The sequence below is a fragment of the Felis catus genome, chromosome D1 (assembly GCF_018350175.1).
Source record: "Felis catus isolate Fca126 chromosome D1, F.catus_Fca126_mat1.0, whole genome shotgun sequence".
In the NCBI taxonomy this organism is placed as follows: Eukaryota; Metazoa; Chordata; class Mammalia; order Carnivora; family Felidae; genus Felis; species Felis catus.
Genome location: NC_058377.1, coordinates 32,208,567 through 32,230,036, shown reverse-complemented (window position 1 = coordinate 32,230,036; position 21,470 = coordinate 32,208,567). Strand labels below are relative to the sequence as shown.

Below are 21,470 nucleotides of genomic sequence, written 5' to 3'. Positions count from 1 at the left end.
CTTTCCTGCTCTGAGCATGTAGGAACACTAAATTTCCCAGAGTCCTTTGTGCTTAAGTTGGGACCATGTGACCGAGTTCAGCCAATGGAATATGGTGGGAATGATGGATGCCACTTGCCAGGCATGGCCATAAACTACCTCACTCCCTCCTTCTGCTCTTTCCTTTATGGCTCTGTATGGCCTCCACATGGCTCCCACATGGCTCAAAGTAAAGGATTTTGTGATGGTGGAGCTACATGATGGGAGAGACCTGGATTCCTAAATCACCATTTACTGGGTTAAGTCACTGAGATTTTGTGGTTCTGCAGTACAGCCCATGACCTGCCCTGACGAATAAATTAAGTCTTGTTTGCTTCTTTCCTTTACCAAACTAGGGGCTCTCTTATTTCCTGTTGTATCTGCCACCACCAGCAGAGTGCTTGGCACGATGTGAGCATTCAATAAAGGCTTGTAAAGTGAATGAAAGGCAACTGGATTTAGGATGAGGACATGAGGGGGGTTGGCAAAATTAGGGAGAAGTGTCATCGTCACCATGAGAGATGATGAGGGCTGAAGTGAAACAGGAGGAACGGGGATGACAGGAAGGAAGGATCTGATGTTTGTTCAGGAGGGAGAATTGACAGAACTTGGTGACTGACAGGATACGGGAGTTGAAACAAAGGGAGGCACCAAGGACCTCCCGGTTTACTGGTTTGGACACATGGCTGGCTGTTTGGGTACCAAAATTGCCAATGTACAGGGGTTGTTCTGATTATGTAGGTGAAAGTACAACTTGTATAACTTTATGTGACTGTTGCTTCTTTGCAGACAGTAGAAACGTGTGTATAAGTTTGCCCTGGAATACTGTCGGTGAGGCAGTCTTGGTGATAGGGGGATTTTCATTCTACCGTGGTTGGTAGTAATGCCATTTGAACTGTTTGGTAGGTTGAAGCTATCCTCTAAATGTTTGTGTCCTCTCAGGGGTGCCTGGGTGGCTCAGTCGGTTAAGCTTCGGACTTCAGCTCAGGTCATGATCTCACGGTCTGTGAGTTGGAGCAAGTCTGTGAGTTCAAGTCCTGGGTCGGGCTCTATGCTGACAGCTCAGAGCCTGGAGCCTGCTTCAGATTCTGTGTCTCCCTCTCTCTCTGCCCCTCCCCTGCTCATGCTCTGTCTCTCTCTGTCTCAAAAATAAAGAAAAATATTTAAAAAAATGTTTTAAATAAATGTTTGTGTTCTCTAAAAATTCCCATCAGGAAATCCTAATGACCAATATGATGATATTAGAAGGAAGGACCTGTGGGAGATGGCTAGGTCATTTGGGTGGTGTCATCATGAATGGAATCACGCTTCTTATAAAAGAGCCCCCACAGAGCTCCATCACCCCTTCCGCCATGTGAGGACACAGTGAAAAGGTGCCAGCTATGAACCAGGAAGAGGGCTGTCACCAGAATGTGTCCATGCTTGTGTCTTGATCTTTCCAGCTTCCAGAACTGTGAGAAATAGATCTCTACTGTTTACAAACCACCCAGTATATCACATATTATTACAGCAGCCTAAATGGACTAAGACGGTCGATATATATACATAAAAAAAAATAGCTACAGTGATTTACACATTCTGCATGCATGTCCCTTTTCCTTTCTTTTCTTTCTTTCTTTCTTTCTTTCTTTCTTTCTTTCTTTCTTTCTTTCTTTCTTTTCAGAGAGAGAGAGAAAGCGAGAGAGCAAGTGGTCAAGAAACAGAGAGAGGGAGAGACAGAATCCCAAGCGGGCTCCCCGCTGTCAGCACAGAGCCTGACACAGGGCTCAAACTCACAAACTGTGAGATCATACCCCAAGCTGACATCAAAAGTCGGATGCTTAACTGACGGAGCCACCCAGGTACCACATGCATGTCCCTTTGCAATGCAACCTTGCCACTCTTCCATATTCTCCTTGAATATAAACTGCCGTTGTAGCTTGTTTTGTGCCAACAGAATGTGGCACAGTGATGACGTGCCTGTGCTGACCCGGGGTCTCAATAAGTCTCACGTGCTTTATTTTAGTGACTAGGAACCCTGCCCAGGCGTCATGTGAAAAAGCCTTGGCTACCCTGATGGCTTATGAGAAATCTCATGGGACAGAGAGGAGCTGTCCCAAAGGAAGGCTGTCCCAGACCAACCAGCACCCTGGTGACCTGGCAGTTTAGCAGCAAATGCATGAGTGAGTCCAACCAAGACCAGAGGGACCATCCAGTTGAGGCCAACCTAAATTGCCAATCTATGGAACTGTTAGTTAAATAAGCAGTTGTTATTTAAGCCACTAAATGTTGGGATGATTTGTTACAGGGAAAAAACTCTCTGATACAATCTGTATTTATAGGCATTTGTTGGAGCAGAGAGACATGGGTCCGGGGAGTTGTGTGCTTTGCATCCAGCCGTAGCTAATTCCTGGGGACATACCTCATCATTTTAGCCAATGTAGCTAGCTGGAAAATGCATGACCCTAAAACCTATTTTGGTTTCACAGCACAGTTGGAGGGACTTACATTATTCAGAGAATTGCCTCAAACTACCACTTTTCTTGTGAACAAACCCTACTGTGAGGTTCTTACATTAGTCATCCCAGACTCTGGGATTCGTCTATAGTAAAATGACCAAAAATTAGGCATGATAAGTTTACCATTTTACCCTGGTAAGAAATATTTACACACACACACACACACACACACACACACCCAAGACTAACATAGTTTAGAAAGTGATTGTTACACAAATAGAGTATACAACCTTTAAAAGAGCTGCTTATAGAATATCTATTTCATCAACCATAATTTTTTTTCAATTTTCTATGGACCAGTGGAAACTTAACTATGGAAAACTTCAATATAATTCTTGGGACTGACATTTGACAACTACCTGGGTTTTTTTTTTTTTTTTAGTTTATTTATTTATTTTGGTGGGGGGTCAGAAAGATAGGGAAAGAGAGAATCCCAAGCAGGCTCCACACTGTCAGCTCAGAGCCCCACGTGAGGCTTGATCTCAGGAATTGTGAGATCATACCCTGAGCCGAGATCAGGAGTTGGATACTTAACCGACTGAATCACCCAGGCACCTCTAGAACTATTTTTAAAGAGAATCTCCCAAAATTCTTCCTGCGGTAGGGTGCCTGGGTGGCTCTGTTGGTTAAACTTGATCTCAGCTCAGGTCTTGATCTCAGGGTTGTGAGTTCAAGACCAGCATTTGACTCCACACTAGGCATAAAGCCTACTTAAAAAAAATTCTTCTTGCTACATGCTGAGAATGCTTACATACATGTAGGCTAGGACTGATTTGATGTCAACACTTTAAAGAGACACCTTTGCCTGTGTAGGCGGAGTGAAACATCGCCCTGTAAGTTCCCAAATGCTTGACCTCTCATTTTGCCAGAGTTGCATCCCCTACATAGAGGACTGGCTGCAGAATTGGTGAGGCCCCGTGTTCAGAAATCATTTAAGAGTTTCACGACAATGGCAGAGCAGCAGGCGAAGCATGGGGCCCTCCTGAGCATGGGTTGCTGTAAGGCTCTCCAGACTGCATGCCCAGGAAGCTTGCCCTGCCTCTATATTCTATCCTGTCCTGGAGATCTGAGATTCTGGAGAGCAAGGATGTTGTCTCAGCCTTCTGTCTCCCCAGGACTCAGGGCAGCGCCTGCTACCTGCTAGGCTCCTTCAGGTTTCCTGTCTTAAGAAGGACTGTTTACTAAGCACTGCCAAAGTTCCATTTCACTGTGCTAAGCGCTCCCTGCAAGATATGGAGTGTTTGTAATATTCCTGGGGAAAGCACCATTCTTTTTTTAAAAGTATTTATTTATTTATTTATTTATTTATTTATTTATTTATTTATTTATTTATTGAGAGAGACAGAGAGAGCAAGCAAGCGCATGGGGGAGGGGCAGAGAGAGAGAATGAATTCCAAGCAGGCTACTCGGTGTCAGCGTGGAGCCCAACATGGGGCTTGAACTCACCAACCATGAGATCATGATGTGAGCTAAAGTCAAGAGTCAGAGAGGCTTAGCCGAAAGAGTCACCCAGGTGTCCCGGGAAAGACCCATTCATATCCACATCTTATAGGTGGGGAAACTGAGGCTTAGAGAGGTTAAGCGACTCATTTGAGGTCACAAACCTCATACAGAAAGAACTAGGATTTAAACATGGGGCGGTTCTCAACTGATTTCGCAATGTCTGCTCATCACCTGTGTTTGGTTGTGGCAACTGGGAGGTGCTACTGGCATCTAGTGGGTAGAGTCCAGAGATGCCCCTGAACCTTCTACGATGCACAGGACAGCCCCCCACATCAGCTCCCCCCATCACAGAATGATCCACTCCAAAATGTCAATAGCATTGGGGTACCTGGGTGGCTCAGCCAGTTAAGCTACTGACTTTGGCTCAGGTCATGTTCTCACGGTCCACGAGTCTGAGCCACTCATCTGGGTCAGGGCTGACAGCTCAGAGGCTGGAGGCTGCTTCAGATTCCGTGTCGTCCTCTCTCTCTCTCTCTCTCTCTCTCTCTCTCTCTCTCTCTCTGTCCCTGCTCTGCTCACGCTCTGTCTCGCTCTCAAAAATACATAAACATTAAAAAAAAATGTCGATAGCATTGAAGCTGAGAAACCCTGTCCTCATACCAAAACCCACGTTTCCTAAACACAAGACACTTCATCTTATTTTCTGCATGTTTACTTTATTAATAAATACTATAATGTATTTATTATTCTTCTTAAATGGACTTTAAATTCATGTGCACCTTAAATGTTTTTCCCCTGAAGCCAAGTGTTTGATGTGTCATTAATTTTTTCTGACACACATTAACAATAAATATAAAATTATTTACAAAACATGTTTGGGTACCACAAAAAATCATCTCACCTACTACTTGTAGTCTGGGGGAACCAAAATTTAGACCCACTTCACTTCCCTTGTAGTTTCCTTTCTCTTTTCAGAACAAGAGAATAAAATATATCAAACCAGCGTGTTGCCCCAGCATGGCAAGGTGCTGGCCACATTTTGGCTTCTGTTGGAGAAAGTCATCGAGGGGACATGACCTTCAGTTGACCCCTGAGCTGGCGGTGGGCAATCGGAGGCTCATCACCTCCTCCCCTGTCCTTGCAATGTATATTCCAAACACTGTTCTGGCACGAGGAGTCTGCTTCAAGGATGCAGCCTTGAGAGAGCAAAGTGCTGCTGAGACCATCTGGACGATATACTATTGACCCCTATTGCGGGTTGTGTGTAATATAAACTTGTAAGTTTCTGGCAGGCAGGTGGAGAGATCCACTTGCCTTGCAGGGTCCAGGGCGGGTCTTGTAAGTTCCCTTGCTTATTACCCCCACCATCCACCCATCTGGAGACATCTGCCTCCTCCTTTGGTCTCTCCTTGCCCTCTGTATTTGGGGGTCCAGTTTTGATCTCCCCCAGCCCCCAGGCAGTTCTTAAGGTTTCCAACCAACAGCTTGTGTGTCATCTCTTTTCTTTTTTCGCAAGGCTAACAGTTGCTATGAAACCTTTTTGAAACCCTAAGAGTCACCCTATGAAGACTATTAATAATCAATGCCTTCCGGTGAGGGCCACAACACAGAGTCTAATTTGTGGAGTTGCATATAGACTGATGTGGGCTCCGAGTCCTGGTGAGCAAACCTCCTTTGTAACATTGCTCCTTCCCCTTAATTATTGGGGAGTATGGTTGCAGGTTCCTTGCAAATTGTGCTGCAGACTGACATAATTAAGCCTAGAGCCAACGAGATTCTTCCTTAGATACTAAAAGTGCCTGTGTTGTAAATAATAATGTCATCATCTCTTTCATAGAAAGCACTTTCCTGCAGAGCTGCATGTTAATTTCAACACATTTGGAGGAATTCATTTGGGTAGTGGTGGGGGTGGTCTTTGATGATAATTTTCATCTTCTATGAACTTGACAAGTGTTTCAATTAGGAAGTGAATAGCCACCACCATCCCTACACACACACACACACACACCCCGCACCCCTCCCCACCAGGAACCCTTACAGAAATGGTTTCTCAACCACATGTTCTAAATGTTGTCAATAATCACACTTCTATTAGGAGGCAGTGACTCTATTTACTGAGTTGACATACCCAGAGGAGAGTGGCTTTCTTCCTTTAGAGAGGAAAATGAACCTGATTCCCCCCTTCTTGTACCTATTTTTCAAAGGCTTGGGAAACGGGTGTGGGCAATGTTCCAGGCGGGAACAGCAAGGGAATTTGGTTTGGTTGAAGTTCACAGGGATAGCAGGTTTAAAGTTTGGGATCTGGCAAATAAGCCACAAAGGGTTGGTCTATCAGGTTGGCTTCTTTCCCAAGCAGGCTCCCTGCACTCTCCTTGTGACAAACAGGGGGCAGTCTCTGTTAAGTAAAGCCTGGAATAGCAGCCAGAGTGAATCTCCCCTGAGGACTGGACTCAAATATTCTGGTGACAGGCAATATTTTACAGAGACTGGAGATAGATTCTAAAATGGACTTTTCTGTCTAGATTTTGTCTCTTTTCACGAAGGTGTTTTTTTCTGTTTGTTTTGTTCTGTCTCTCTTGTTTAAAATCAAATTTAAATGTGTCTGAACAACCCCAACTCTTGCAGGAAGGTGTCTGTGACCTATCCTCCTACCAGGCCCTTGTCCTAGGCTCCCAGCCCTGATGCTTGCTGGGAGGTGCCTTGGTGGGATGCAGTGGGGGTGGGCAGGCAGGAAAGCAGAGGTTAGGAGTCTGGATTTCTGCACCCAGCCCTGGCTTTCCCATTTGCTGACCATGTGACCTTGGGACAAAGACCTTAACCTCTCTGAGCCTCAGCCTCTTGGACCTCGGCAGGCCTGCTGGAAGGGTCCTTTCCAATTCTGATTTAGTGCCGAGAAATATCCCAATCCCTCTGTGTGGTCCTGACAGCAGAAACTCCATTGTCTGTCCGTGTTGTATGCATTTCTTTCCTCCCTTGGTGTCACACCAAAGGTCTTGCGTAAGAGTTTAGTAAGTTCATCAAAACAGCCTGTACATAGTTTTTGGGTGTTTCTCATACTTCTTGCTGCTGTAGGTGCTGGGAGACGCTGCATGAGTCAAGGCCCCTTTCTGCCCTGGAGTTTACCGTTCAATGTGCGGAGATAGGCAAAAACCAAATACATCATGTAACATCAGATGGACGGGGAGTCTGGAGGCCTATTTTAGGCAGGCACTACCTGCAGTGGTTACAACACAGACCCAGGAGTCACATTTCTTGGGTCAAATGCCAACTGTGTAGCGTCCCTTGGTGCTCTACTGTGGGCATCTGGTTTAATCGCTTTGGGCCTTAGTCCCTCCCTCTGTTGTGTGGGCCTCCTAGTATCACCTAGAGATAGAGTTACAGGAGATCAGTCACTCCAGTGGTTTAGCAACTATTCCCAGATTGTCTGCGAGATGCTAGGCATGCTTTGAGCATCTGTGAGGAGGTGACTTTAGAAAAGACAAGCTTAGTGGGTATATTGTAGGCATCAGATGTCAGCCATCATTAGTTCTCACACACCAATGCTTGTGTTTTAGAGGCTCACACAGTGGTGGTGGGTCCCACATGCCACACTGCCGTATTTTGGGAACCTCGTTCTGATGGCTCTGATGCATTTAGACTAAACAATCTCACACCTTGTCCAGGTGGGTTTGGGACATAATACAGCCCGCGATTCAGTGAGTCTCCGAGGGCTGGCATACTCCTGGGTATGCTGGGTCAATGTCGGCCTGGTTCATTTTTTGCTGGAACAGGGTCATTCTATGCTAGTCTTTCAGAAGACAGGAGGTGACATTCTTCCAAGAGAAGGCACAGTGAGCCAAACTCCCTGTCATTTTGAGAAAACTTGCAAAGGAGTTCAGTAACCACCTCCCCACCATGCTTTTTCGGTTAAAGAGAACCCACTATGTCATTTTATTGGTGGCCCAACTTTTTGGTGCTTTGAAAATGCCCGGAGAAGCCCCTGACTGAAACCCAGTGGAGGGGAGGGTGGTGGAGACATCATTTCCCTGCAAACCGCCCAGCTGACTGCAAGGTGTATACTTAGTTAATGCAATTAAAACAAAACAAAACAAAACAAAACAAAACAGGGGCGTGTGGAGATCTAAATTCAGTGTAGCAGCTTTGGTGCAAATCCTGTTTTGGGGGCTATTGGAGTCAAACTCAAGCAGAGGAAACAAGTGGGATAAATGAGAGAGGGCCAACTGATTCCAGCTGGAATCAGCTGAGTGGAGAGGGCAGATTTGGAAATGCTGAAGGGCAAGGACCAGAGGCTGGAAGCCCAGGAAGCAAGGCCAGACTGCACCACAGCGGGTGAGGATGTCTGGGGGGATCCGTGAGCAAGGGGCCAGCGGACTCCAGAGACCCGGGCCGAGTTCCAGATGCGGGAGGGTGGCTGAAGCTAGGTGTCCAGGCCTTGTGCTGCATGGATCTGGGCGTGCTGTGTGCCCTCCTGTAGAACGCAGGGAACGCCCCCGCGAGGTCTTAGAAGGACACAAGTGGCAGGTCCTGGGGCCTGGGAGAATCCCATGGAAAGACCTTCTGGGACGCCTGGGCCTGGTCTGCTGCCTCTTTCTACCCCCTGGGCTTCTTTGACTTCAGTTCCTCCCAAGGCCCTCTCCAGGGGTCTTTACCCTGGGGCCTGTGGCTTGCCATCCAGCCTTCCCAGCTCAGTCTTGTTCCTAGGCAAGTCCCAGGGAGTAGAACCACCCCGGACGCCCGCCTGGCTAGAGGGCTCAGTCGGGGAAGGGAAGGGCGAGATGGCCCGGGCACCATGCAGGGGCGATCCTGATCAGACTGTGTCTCAGTTTGCCTTGGAGTGGAAGCCACTTAGTCTGTCCCTACCTAACCCCTGCGAATCCCCCCTTCCCTGGAGGGCAGATTCGAACCTCAGCTCCTGCGCACACGCCTGAAAAAGCCAGGGGCTGAGCCGCCTCTTCGCCAGGAACAGGTCTGAGCCGCGTCTCCCTCCCAGAGAGGGCGCGGGAGGTCCCGCAGCCATCCTCCACCTGCTGGGAAACCCGAGCGCTGCCTTCAGCCCCAGTGGCTGCCCACACTCCCCCCTCTCCCCGCCCGCTAGCCTAGTTCAGCTCTGCACTCCCGCCCCCCAACTCGCTCCCGCCAGCCCTGCCGACTCACCTCTTCCGCGCCCCGCCTCCTTGGAGCTCGCGACCTTTCCACCCCTCCTTCCCTCCCCCCCACCCCTTTCCTCCTGCCCTCTCTTCATACCAAAAGCGTTGCTTGGCTCTCTCCTGGGGACTTAGCAAGCTGGAGAGCTGAGAGGGATCCTGAGAGCGGGCGCAGGGCGGCTAGTCCGGAGCCGCCGACCTAGGCTAGGCACGGACCGACCCACTCTCCGCTGCTCTGCGGCCCCCGCTTCTCCCTGTAGGGGGCCGGACCTGCGCCCAGCGCTTGCCCCCGCTGGTCCTCCCGCAGCCCGGCCAGGCGCGCTCCTCCCCACCTGGCCCCTCCCCTTAGGCGCGCTACGCCAGCATCCGGGAGGTGAAAGCGGGCTGAGCCCAGCGCAGGGGCCGCCCACCACGAGCGCCCCTCGCCTCTCCCTTCCTGTGTGGCTGGCGGCGGCTCGCAGCCCCCCGGCAACAGCCTCGGGAGCTTCGTCCGCGCCTGGAGAGGCGGCCGGCGGAGCCCAGGCTGGGAGACATGATTCGTAGCGTCCTCCGGCTGCTCCTCGGCAGCTTCCTCACCGAGGTGTGCGCCCGCGTGTGCCGGGTGCAGGAGCGAGCGGGGCACGGGCAGCTGGCTCAGCTGGGCTGCGTGGTAGTGCTGGCGCGGGGAGGGGGGCGTGCAGCCGCTCTGGGGGCCGCCTCGGAAGAGGCCAGCGAGGGCGCGGGGGTCTGGGACGCGTCCCCTACCCGAGCGCCCACGCCGAACTTCTGCCGGGGCTACTTCGATATCAGGGACGAGTGGGACCAGCCGTTCAATTGTTCCTCGGGCGACTTCATCTTCCGCTGAGGGACTTGTGACTTACGATTCTGCTGCACGTGTTAAGAAGCGGCGACTGAACCAGAGCACCTGCACCAACTCTGACATTCCGCTGTGGCTCAACACCCACAAGCCCCCCGCGCGCAAGGACGGCCCCCTGCACCACCCCACGAAGGACAAGACCAACCGGATCCTTTACATCATGTGCGGGGTGCTGGCCGTCATGCTTGTAGGCATCTTCACCAAACTGGGGCTGGAGAAAGAGCACTGGCGGCAAAGGAAGCCAAGTCAGGGTAGGCTGCCTCCCCTCCACCCAACTCCTTCAGCTCCCCTCCAGGCGCCGCTCTCCCTTCTCTTCCCTCTCCACCTTTCCTTGGGCAATGGCGCTCTCCGCCCCAACCCCCATCTCCGCTGGCGGAGGTCGCCTGGGCAGCCAATTTCGGCTCCAAGGGCAGAGAAGGGGCGCTGGGCTCCGCACAGGTGTGGACTTGAGCGCGTGTGTGTATGTAGGGGGTGGTCTCTGCACCACCCCTCACCGTCTCGCTGCCCTTTCCCACCTAGGATTCAAGCGGATCTGAGACACACACAGCCCGGGAGCCCACGGCCCCGGAGTCTTGGGTTTTGGCGAAGGGTCTACCCCTCTGATTCCAGATGCCAGCTTCTAGGTAAACAGGGCAGGCGGCCTGAAAAGGAAGGGCAGCACGTGTGAGGGAGGGAAGCAGTGTGTGCCGCCTACAACTCCTAAGGGTCGCGAAAAAGAAGCTAGGGAGGTGGAGAGAGAGAGGGAGGACAAGAAGAAAAGCCTTGCCTGGAGCGGCCTCTTCTCTCTCTCCCTGAGCTGCCAGGTTCCTGGAATTGGGACCTTGGTTGCCTCCCCGCCACTCAGACCCCTGCCCGCTTTCCGCTGTCGCCACTTCTCCCTGCTGGGGGCCAGGGATTCCTCCCCGCGCTGCGCCCCTTGCAGGGGTTGGCGAGGACTCCAAGGGCGGGAGCCACCCTCCTGCCCCACTGATTCTTCAACTTTCCCTCAACTTGCATTAGGCAAGTCCTAGTGATTGAGAGTGCAGCAGATGGGAGAAGGCATTTGGGGATTAATGGAGCGATTTTCCTTTGCCTTTTAAAAAGTGTCTAAGTTGATTCGCGCAACCCAGTAACTTTGGAGGCAGAGGGCGCAGCCACTGGGAAGCAGCCCCCAGACGCGATGCAGGCCAGGGTTCGCAGGAGGTCTGGGCAGGCAGGGTTGGAGAGCGACTGGCGGTCTTGGAACAGCTGGGTGGCTGGGCGGTAGCTAGCTGGATCTTGCCTAGTGTGGGCAACGGGGTCGCCATGTGCCCCCCCCAACCCCCTACACACAGGCACACACCCTCCCCACACCTAGGCGGGGGCCCATGTGTGCTCCTGTGGATGCAGGAACTGGGTGCGCCTCCCTAAAAAACCTCAACAAAGAGACCCACCCAAAATAGGCGGAGGAGCATGACCACCTCACTAGTAATTATTTTCTATTTATACGCAGAGTATCCGATGATTTTTTCCCCCCCAGAGGGGAGGGATTTGGGGCAAGAGTTGAGGAAATTCCTCTTGGTTTGGGTCAGCAGGGAGGTGTGGGTGGATGTTGGGGTCTTGAAGCACAAAAGTTAGCTTGGAGAGGATTCAGGAAACTCTGACCAACTGAGAGAGTAACACGCTGGCCCCGCCCACCTCCTGCACCTCCAAGATGCCCTGTCCCCAGCCCCACAGGCAGGAGTTTCACTTCCCCGCAGTCCCAGCCAGTCCCTGTAGGTTCCCTGGGTCTGTGTTAAGGTGAAGGAAGACTAGGGAGGCGGGACTGTGGCAGGCAAAGGGTGTGGCCTTGGTAGGGAGAGAGTCCCTCAGGCATAGGTAGGCTGCCTTGCAGATTCATATTAATTCCTCTGCTGAAGTATCCACTGAGCCTTTCCCTTGCAAACCAGCGCTTCCAGGAGCCCTCCTGGGTGTTTGGGTGGGGGGTGAAGGAGGGTAGGAAAGGCGGGAGAAGGGGAGGTGGGAAGGTGGGAGCTGAGCTAAGGGTGGGCGGCTCCCTTTGGCCTGCAGAGGGGGAAGGTGATGTGTGATCTTCAGGCTCTGTGTGATCTGGGTATTCCTGTTGAGACAGAGCTCCACCGCAGACCTGAGGGCTCAGGAGGGAATCTTATTCCTGTCTTGCCACCTTGCAGCTCTGTCTGGAGAAAGAATCCCCCCAGCTTAGTTGGTTGCAGCCACTTCTTCAGGGACCACCAAAGGGCTGGTTGCATGTGGAATCTCTGGGCATCCACACTTCTCAAAGAGCCTGGACACAAGACTCTCCTGGTACACAGTTTGGAAATTCCAGAATGCCATGGAGTACATTCTCTTGAAGAGAAAGGATAGTTGAATTTTATTGGCAGTTTCCCAGGTGTGGTTTTCAACCCCAGCTGCTGTTTAGGACCACCTGGAGTGCTTTAAAAAACAAAACAAAACAACCCTCTTGCTAGGGGCCCGCCCTAGGCAATTTAGATCACAATCTCTAGGGTTGCTGAGTCTTTGTACTTCTGTTAAGGTCTCTAGGCTTTCCAGTGCCTGGCCAGTTACTATTACTGAAAAGGAAAGAACATTTGCCAGGCACTGCACTAGAGAGAGAGGTGTGTGTGTGTGTGTGTGTGTACTTGAGTGCATGTGTGTGTAAACACTCCTTTAGTGTGCATGAGCACCTTAGGAGACAGGTGCTATCAGTTCCCACTTATAGATGACAAAATCATGGCTCAGGTTGGGTGGCTTCTCCGAGGTCACCCTGTTAGTTATAAAACTGCAGTCCCCAGCCCCCTGATTTCAAGTGTGTTTTCAGTTTGAGTGAGCATTGGGTGGGGGTGGGCAGCTTCCTAGAATGCATATTCTTGTGTTCTGTCCAGACAGGGAAAGATTCCGGGTCAGCAAAGGTCTGGGATGAGCCCCAGAAATCCGCATGTAGCAGCCTCCCTGAATGGCTCCTCAAAAGTGGCCTACATGTTTAAGGAAGACTGTTCTTGAGTTTGGGACTATTTTACAGTCTTGGAGATGGATGCATTAAATCCAATGTCACTCTCTTATGTGCATTTGTTTGTGTGTTTTCTGCACGTATTTCTGCTTTGTGTATTTGTGTATTTGTGGTGCTGGGGGCTGCCCCCAGGACCGTCGAAATGCATGGTGCTCTGTGTATGCGATTAACAATTTCAAGTCCCAGCCACAGGTCAGGGGGTACCCGGGTGGCATACACCCAGCTACCTGAGAGCTTCCGGGTGAAATTACCATCTCGGCCACAGCCTCTTAATTTATTTTGTCTTGGGCTGGCTGTGCGGGTCACTGAGATGAAGGGTTCATTCTCATTTCATCGGAAAGGAGCCCCATGTCACCAACTGCTCCTCGTGACCCGTGGCATTGTGGTATCCCAGAAGAGGCCTTCGTGATGTCAGTTTTCAGACCCAGAATCGTGGGCATGTTGGCTGCTCCTTTTTGGGCTGACTGGGACTTGAAAATGGGAAAGTTGCTAATTCCAGGACCTGTTAAATCCATGGGCATGCGGGGGTCTTGCCCATGACATAGGAAGATATTCAGAGACCCTCATCCATCAGCCACAGCAGCCTTATATTCTGCCACTATGTATGGGAACAAGTGACTGCAAACAGTGGCTGGCTGTGGTTACCCAGGGTAACCAGCTGTGGTTACTGGTTTGGTCTGCAAGGTATTGCTATATATGTATTTTTTTTTAATGCATGTTTATTTTTTTTTTCAACATTTATTTATTTTTGGGACAGAGAGAGACAGAGCATGAACGGGGGAGGGGCAGAGAGAGAGGGAGACACAGAATTGGAAACAGGCTCCAGGCTCAGAGCCATCAGCCCAGAGCCCGACGCGGGGCTCGAACTCATGGACCGCGAGATCGTGACCTGGCTGAAGTCGGACGCTTAACCGACTGCGCCACCCAGGCGCCCCAATGCATGTTTATTTTTGAGAGAGAGAGAGAGAGAGAGAGAGACAGAGCATGAGCAGGGGAGGGGCAGAGGGAGAGACAGAGGGAGACACAGAATCTGAAACAGGCTCCAGGCTCTGAGCTGTCAGCACAGAGCCCAACACAGGGCTTGATCCCGGGAACGGAGAGATCATGACCTAGGCTGAAGTCAGAGGCCCAACCAACTGAGCCACCCAGGCACCACTATTTATGTATTCTTAATTTTAAGTTTCTTTCTCTCTCTCTCTCTTTTTTTTTACTGTGAAACATTTTACACATACAAAAGACAAAACTTGAAAGAAGGATAAAAATGTCTTTAGGGTTTTTCACTCCCGGTACGACTGCCATTGGGGCCGGCTCATTCTCGGTTTGGGGGGGGCTGTTCTGTGCATCGTAGTGTGTCTGGCAGCCTGCTTCGACTCCCCCCACTAAGTGCCAATAGCACCCCCCTGACAACCCAGCTGTGAGTTAAAAAAAAATGTCCTCATTCATAGCCACATGTCATCCGGGGGTAGAATCACCCCCAGTTGAGAGTTACTAATCTAGGCCACGCAATTATGAGTATTTTGTCATATCTGCTTTAGCACCCACTCTGTATTTTCCTTTGCCCTCTCCCTTTCTCCCTAAATACTTCAGCGTGGATCGCCTAAGAGCAAGGACATTCTCCCACACAACACAATCCCAGGATCGCACTCAAGAAGCAGGACAGAAACTCTAATACCATCAAATAGCCAATCACGGTAGCATTGTCCTGGTCATGCCAGAAATGTCCTCTGGAGCTTGGGCTTCCAAACTCGGATCCAGTCAAGGCTCACTGCGTCTGGGCTGTAAAATTTCTTCAGTGTCTGTTATGTATTGTGTTTGAAACCCAACTTAGAACCAAGGAGATTTCACATAGAAATCCCAATTGCTGACTTCTCTTGAGAAATTGGTAGAACCGACAACACCAGACGTGCATTTTCCCAAGGAAGCTGTTGGTTGCCTCCCGGGGGTGACTTCCCTCTTTAGGAAGCTCTCAGGTTCTCCTCCGTCTCCACCCCCACCCAGTTCCCTTAGTGCTGGTCCCTGCAGTGCCTGGAGACGCAGTCAGGCCCACCCCGAGTCAGATGGCCGGAGATTCCATCCAGCGTGGCCACTTAAGAGTTGTGTGGCCTTGGGAAAGGGACTTCACCTCTCTGAGTTTTAGGTTCTTGTCTGTAAATTGCGACCATGGTGATCCCTATGTCGTAGGCTTGTGCGAGGGTTTCACTGAGACTGGGCTTGGGAGGCCCTTAGCACAGGACCTCTTTATGGTCACTGCTCAGCAACTTTTACCCCTTTGCCATCACCCTTATGATTGGAATTTTCTACCCCTGACCTGCCAAAGGGGTAAATGTTGTAGTCTGAAACTCGGTACCTAGCTCTGGCTCTGTTATATGTTTTTAGCTGTGTGACATTGGTCAAGGCTCCTAAGTCCTTCAGGGTTAAGCAGCGGAGGGTGACAGGTTCAGAATAGGAGAGAAGACCCAGGTATGGCCACATTGAATACCTTGCAAAGTGTTGGCCTGGGTGTTATGAAAGAACCCTTGTCCAGCCTGCTATTTTGCCGTGAGCTTGGGTATAAATTCTCCTTTAATTTCAGGTCCTGCCCCACTGAGGCAGGCCTTAGGACAGTGTGCCTTTGAAGAGGCACGGATTGCTTTCTGTGAGGATGAACAAGGCCCTGGGGAGTGGAGGAGTCAGGCTTCCAACCGGGACAGTCTGAGGCCAGAGCACAGGTCCTTGACCACTAGGCTGCACGGCCTTTGAGTGGACACGTGCAGGACTTACATGCTCTCAGATCGCAAAGAAGTGCTTACGGTTCTGCAAATGGCAACACATGCAGGGAGGCCAGTTCAGGGAGCCGCTGGAAGATCAAGACCAGGAGTGTTTCCTGCATCTGCCCCTGGCAGGGCCAGTGCCCTTTGAGGAGGCATTGATGAGAAATGACCTTGGGGGCAGGAATGCCTGTAGGAAGCTCCATACACTCGAGGCCAGGAGGGAACACATGCCATTGTTTTGCCCACCTTCAAACAGAATCAGAAATCCAAGTGGCACATTACACAGCACAGTGTCCCGGGTGCTTTTCAAACATGCTTCAGACGAGCCGGAGTCCCTTCTATTTATTTTTTGTATTTTTATTTGTTTGGAGTCTCTTTTAAAGAAGTGGCCTCAAATGATAAATGTCTTCCCTTCTTTTGCCTCTTCTCTCTTCTTTCTGCTTCCCCTTTATCCCGCATGTCTGTGGTTACCTTCTGGCTTTCACCAGCTCCCCAGCTTGGAGAAACCCTTGCAGGCACATCTTGTTGCCCATGGAGTAGTCTCTCTATATCGTTTTTCATGGCAGGTTACTTCTCTTTGGGCAATGGAGTCCTTGCATTTTAGCAGTCACCTTCAGTGGGGTATACGTTGCACGATAAAAGGCACACGTTTTAAGTGTGGTTTGAGGAGCTTTGCCTGTACCTGTGTAACCACCGCTCCAGAAAGGTACCTCATTCCCACAACCCTTGCGTTCTTGAAAGACTAAAAGATGCTTCTGATACAAGAGGAAATGCTCCGGAATCCTAGTCAAGTGTTTAAATGTCAGAACACAGTTTAGACCTCGGGACTCCTGGAAGCTCTGAAGCAAGATGAGGAGGTTCTGAGCTCTGTTTGGGAATGTTGGGGTCTTTTATTTGCTCGCCGTAATCGGAAAGTGAAGGAACGCCGTATTCTCTTTTTGTTCCTCAAATATGCCAAGCTCATTGCTACCTTGGAGCTGTCGTATTGGCTTGGCTCGAATTCTCCTCCACCAGACCTCACATGCTGGCTTCCTCGCCATTGAGGTCTCCGCTCCAGTGTCGCCTTCTCTGAGAAGCCATCCCTGATGACCCAGGCTCAGTTACCACAGCCTCCCCCCCACCCCCACCCACTCCAGCCCATCGCTTGGTGTTACTTGCTTCATTTCACATTACAGCCTAAAATTAACTTGTTAATTTCCTGGTTTGCTACTTGATGATCTGTCTCTTTACATTACTGTCCACAGTGCCTAGAGCAGCATCTGGCACAGAGGAATTCTGGTTTCTGACATCCCAGTTTACAAAAGAAAGTATCTCTTTCATTCACTCTTTATTCATTCATTCATTCATTCACCCATTCACATATTCATTTAATAGGTATTTATTGAGCACACCTATGGCATACCTAGCACTGTTTTGAGAGCTATAATAGTGACAGTACAGACACAATCCCTGCACTCAAAGAACTAACACTCAAATGGCTCGAGACAAGTAACACACAAGTAAATCTTGAAAGAAATTGACACTAAATGGAACCTTATGAAATTGTCAATATTCAATCATCTTTGACGGTAAAAATGGCAATGTTTCAACCTAATTGTTCTGAACTGGGACGAGTGATAGCAAGGAAAAGTATAGTTTCTTTAGTGAGGTACCTGTATTAGGGTTCCCCAGAGAAACAGGACCTATAGGAGATATCTATATCTATATCTATACCTATCTATATCTAGGTATATACATATACATATATATATAGAGAGAGAGAGAGATACATTATGTGCACTTGCCATTAGGAAGTCTGAAATCAGCAGAACTGACACCCCAGTTTGAAGGCTGTCAGGCAGGAAAATTCCCTTTTACTCAAGAGAGGGTCAGCCTTTTGGTCTGTACATGCCTTCAACTGATTAGACGAGGCCCACCCGAATGATGGAGCACAATGTACTCAGTCTCTTGACTGTCAGTGGTCATCTCATGCAAACGCACATTCTCAGATGCATCCAAAATGACCTTTGACCAAATATTTGTCCATCCGTTTGTGGGTCTAGTTCTGGGGTTTCTATTCTATTCCATTGGTCTATGTGTCTGTTTTTGTGCCAATACCATGCTGTCTTGATGATGACAGCTTTGTAGTAGAGGCTAAAGTCTGGGATTGTGATGCCTCCTGCTTTGGTCTTCTTCTTCAAATTTCCTTTGGCTATTCGGGGCCTTTTGTGGTTCCATATGAATTTTAGGATTGCTTGTTCTAGTTTTGAGAAGAATGCTGGTGCAATTTTGATTGGGATTGCATTGAATGTGTAGATAGCTTTGGGTAGTATTGACATTTTGACAAGATTTATTCTTCCAATCCATGAGCAGGGAATGTCTTTCCATTTCTTTAAATCTTCTTCAATTACCTTCATACGTTTTCTATAGTTTTCAGCATACAGATCTTTTACATCTTTGGTTAGATTTATTCCTAGATATTTTATGCTTCTTGGTGCAATTGTGAATGGGATCAGTTTCTTTATTTGTCTTTCTGTTGCTTCATTGTTAGTGTATAAGAATGCAACTGATTTCTGTACATTGATTTTGTATCCTGCAACTTTGCTGAATTCATGTATCAGTTCTAGCAGACTTTTGGTGGAGTCTATCGGATTTTCCATGTATAATATCATGTCATCTGCAAAAAGCGAAAGCTTGACTTCACTTTGCCAGTTTTGATGCCTTTGATTTCCTTTTGTTGTCTGCTTGCTGATGCTAGAACTTCCAACACTATGTTAAACAACAGCGGTGAGAGTGGGCATCCCTGTCGTGTTCCTGATCTGAGGGAAAAAGCTCTCAGTTTTTCCCCGTTGAGGATGATGTTAGCTGTGGGCTTTTCATAAATGGCTTTTATGATGTGTAAGTATGTTCCTTCTATCCCGACTTTCTCAAGGGTTTTTATGAAGAAAGGGTGCTGGATTTTGTCAAAGGCCTTTTCTGCATCGATTGACAGGATCATATGGTTCTTCTCTTTTTTTTTGTTAATGTGATGTATCACGTTGATTGATTTGCAAATGTTGAACCAGCCCTGCATCCCAGGAATGAATCCCACTTGGTCATGGTGAATAATTCTTTTTATATGCCGTTGAATTCGATTTGCTAGGATCTTATTGAGAATTTTTGCATCCATATTCATCAGGGATGTTGGCCTGTAGTTCTCTTTTTTTACTGGGTCTCTGTCTGGTTTAGGAATCAAAGTAATACTGGCTTCATAGAATGAGTCTGGAAGTTTTCCTTCCCCTTCTATTTCTTGGAATAGCTTGAGAAGGATAGGTATTATCTCTGCTTTAAACGTCTGGTAGAACTCCCCTGGGAAGCCATCTGGTCCTGGACTCTTATTTGTTGGGAGATTTTTGATAACTGATTCAGTTTCTTCGCTGGTTATGGGTCTGTTCAAGCTTTCTATTTCCTCCTGATTGAGTTTTGGAAGAGTGTGGGTGTTCAGGAATTTGTCCATTTCTTCCAGGTTGTCCAATTTGTTGGCATATAATTTTTCATAGTATTCCCTGATAATTGTTTGTTTCTCTGAGGGATTGGTTGTAATAATTCCATTTTCATTCATGATTTGATCTATTTGGCTCATCTCTCTTTTCTTTTTGAGAAGCCTGGCTAGAGGTTTGTCAATTTTGTTTATTTTTTCAAAAAACCAACTCTTGGTTTTGTTGATGTGCTCTACAGTTTTGTTAGATTCTATATTGTTTATTTCTGCTCTGATCTTTATTATTTCTCTTCTTCTGCTGGGTTGAGGCTGCCTTTGCTGTTCTGTTTCTATTTCCTTTAGGTGTGCTGTTAGATTTTGGTTTTGGGATTTTTCTTGTTTCTTGACATAGGCCTGGATTGCAATGTATTTTCCTCTCAGGACTGCCTTCGCTGCGTCCCAAAGCGTTTGGATTGTTGTATTTTCATTTTCGTTTGTTTCCATATATTTTTAAATTTCTTCTCTAATTGCCTGGTTGACCCACTCATTCGTCAGTAGGGTATTCTTTAACCTCCATGCTTTTGGAGGTTTTCCAGACTTTTTCCTGTGGTTGATTTCAAGCTTCATAGCATTGTGGTGTGAAAGTATGCATGGTATAATTTCAATTCTTGTAAACTTATGAAGGGCTGTTTTGTGACCCAGTATGTGATCTATCTTGGAGAATGTTCCATGTGCACTCGAGAAGAAAGTCTAGTCTGTTGCTTTGGGATGCAGAGTTCTAAATATATCTGTCAAGTCCATCTGATCCAATGTATCATTCAGGGCCCTTGTTTCTTTATTGACCGTGTGTCTAGATGATCTATCCATTTCTGTTGCTGGTGTTATTTTGATAAGGATTGCACTGAACGTGTAGATTGCTTTGAGTATTATTGACATTTTAACAACTGTTAAATTGTTCTTCCACTCCACGGGATGTTTTTCCATTTTCTTGTGTCTTCTTCAGTTTCTTTCCTAAGTTTCTGTAGTTTTCAGTGTATCCATTTTTCACCCCTTTGGTTAGGTTTATCCCTAGGTATTTTATCTTTTTTGGTGCAAGTTTAAGTGGGATCAATTTCTTGATTTCGCTTTCTGCTGCTTCATTGTTGGTGTATAGCAATGCAACTGATTTCTGTACGTTGATTTTATATCCTTCAACCTTGCTGAATTCATGTATAAGTTCTAACAGTTTTTTGATGGAGTCTTTCGGGTTTTCCACGTAGATTACCATGGTGTCTACAAAGAGTGAAATTTTGACTTCCTCCTTGCCGACTTGGATGCCTTTAATTTTTTTTCGTTGTCTGACTGCTGAGGCTAGGAATTCCAACCCTCTGTAATAACAGTGATGAGAATGGACCTCCTTGTGGAGTTCATGACTTTAGGGGAGAAAGCTCTCATTTTTTCCCCATTGAAGATGATATTAGCGGTGTGACCTTTATGATCTTGAGGTATGATCCTTCTATCCCTGCTTTCTGGAAAGTTTTTATTTAAAAAGGGTGCCATATTTTGTCACATGCTTTCAGGAACCTCTATTGAGAGGACCATGTGGTTCTTATCCTCTCTTTTATTAATGTCAGATATCACATTGATTAATTTGTGGATATTGAACCAGTCTTGCATCCCAGGATCAATCCCACTTGATTGTGGGGAATAATTATTTTAATGTGTTTTTGGATCTGGTTGGCTAGTATCTTGTTGAGAACTGTTGCAACCATGTTCATCAGGGAAACTGATTTGTAGTTCTCCTTTTAAGTGGGGTCTTTGTCCAGTTTTGGAATCAAGGTAATGCTGGCCTTGTAGAATTCGTTTGAAAGTTTTCCTTCCATTTCTAGTTTTTGGAACACCTTCAAAGGAATAGGTGGTGAGTCTTCTTTAAATGTTTGGTAGAATTCCTCTGGAAAGCCATCTGGCCCTGGACTCTTTGTTGGGAGATTTTTGACTACAGATTCAATTTCTTTCCTGGTGATGGGTCTGTTCAGGTTTTCTCTTTCTTCCTGTTTCAGTTTTGGTAGTTTTATGTTTCTAGGAATTTTTCCATTTCTTCCAATTTGTTGGCATATAATTGCTCACAGTATTCCCCCCTTATTGTTTGTATTTATGTGGTGTTTGTTGTGATATCTCCTCTTTCATTCATGATTTCATTTATTTGGGTCCTTTCCATTTTCTTTTTGATCAGTCTGGCTAGGGGTGTATCTATTTTGTTCATTCTTTCAAAGGACCCTCTTCCGGATTAGTTGATCGGTTCTACTTCTTTTTTTAAAATCAATATCATTGATTTCTGCCCTAATATTTATTATTTCCCT

General features: G+C 47.9%; 1 protein-coding gene across 2 annotated transcripts in view; it reads left to right on the top strand.

The window, feature by feature from the left end:
- The window catches only part of LOC123380411 (transport and Golgi organization protein 1 homolog), a 207,520-nt gene that overhangs the window by 152,781 nt on the left and 33,269 nt on the right, over nt 1-21,470 (top strand). Inside the window, exon 5 of one of the 2 annotated variants that reach the window (XM_045038555.1) lies at nt 9,985-10,210. The exons of the other annotated variant lie outside the window; for it this stretch is intronic. Coding sequence (XP_044894490.1) covers nt 9,985-10,210 — 226 coding nt within the window. The remainder of the gene's footprint in view (nt 1-9,984; nt 10,211-21,470) is intronic. 2 annotated transcript variants of the gene reach the window in all.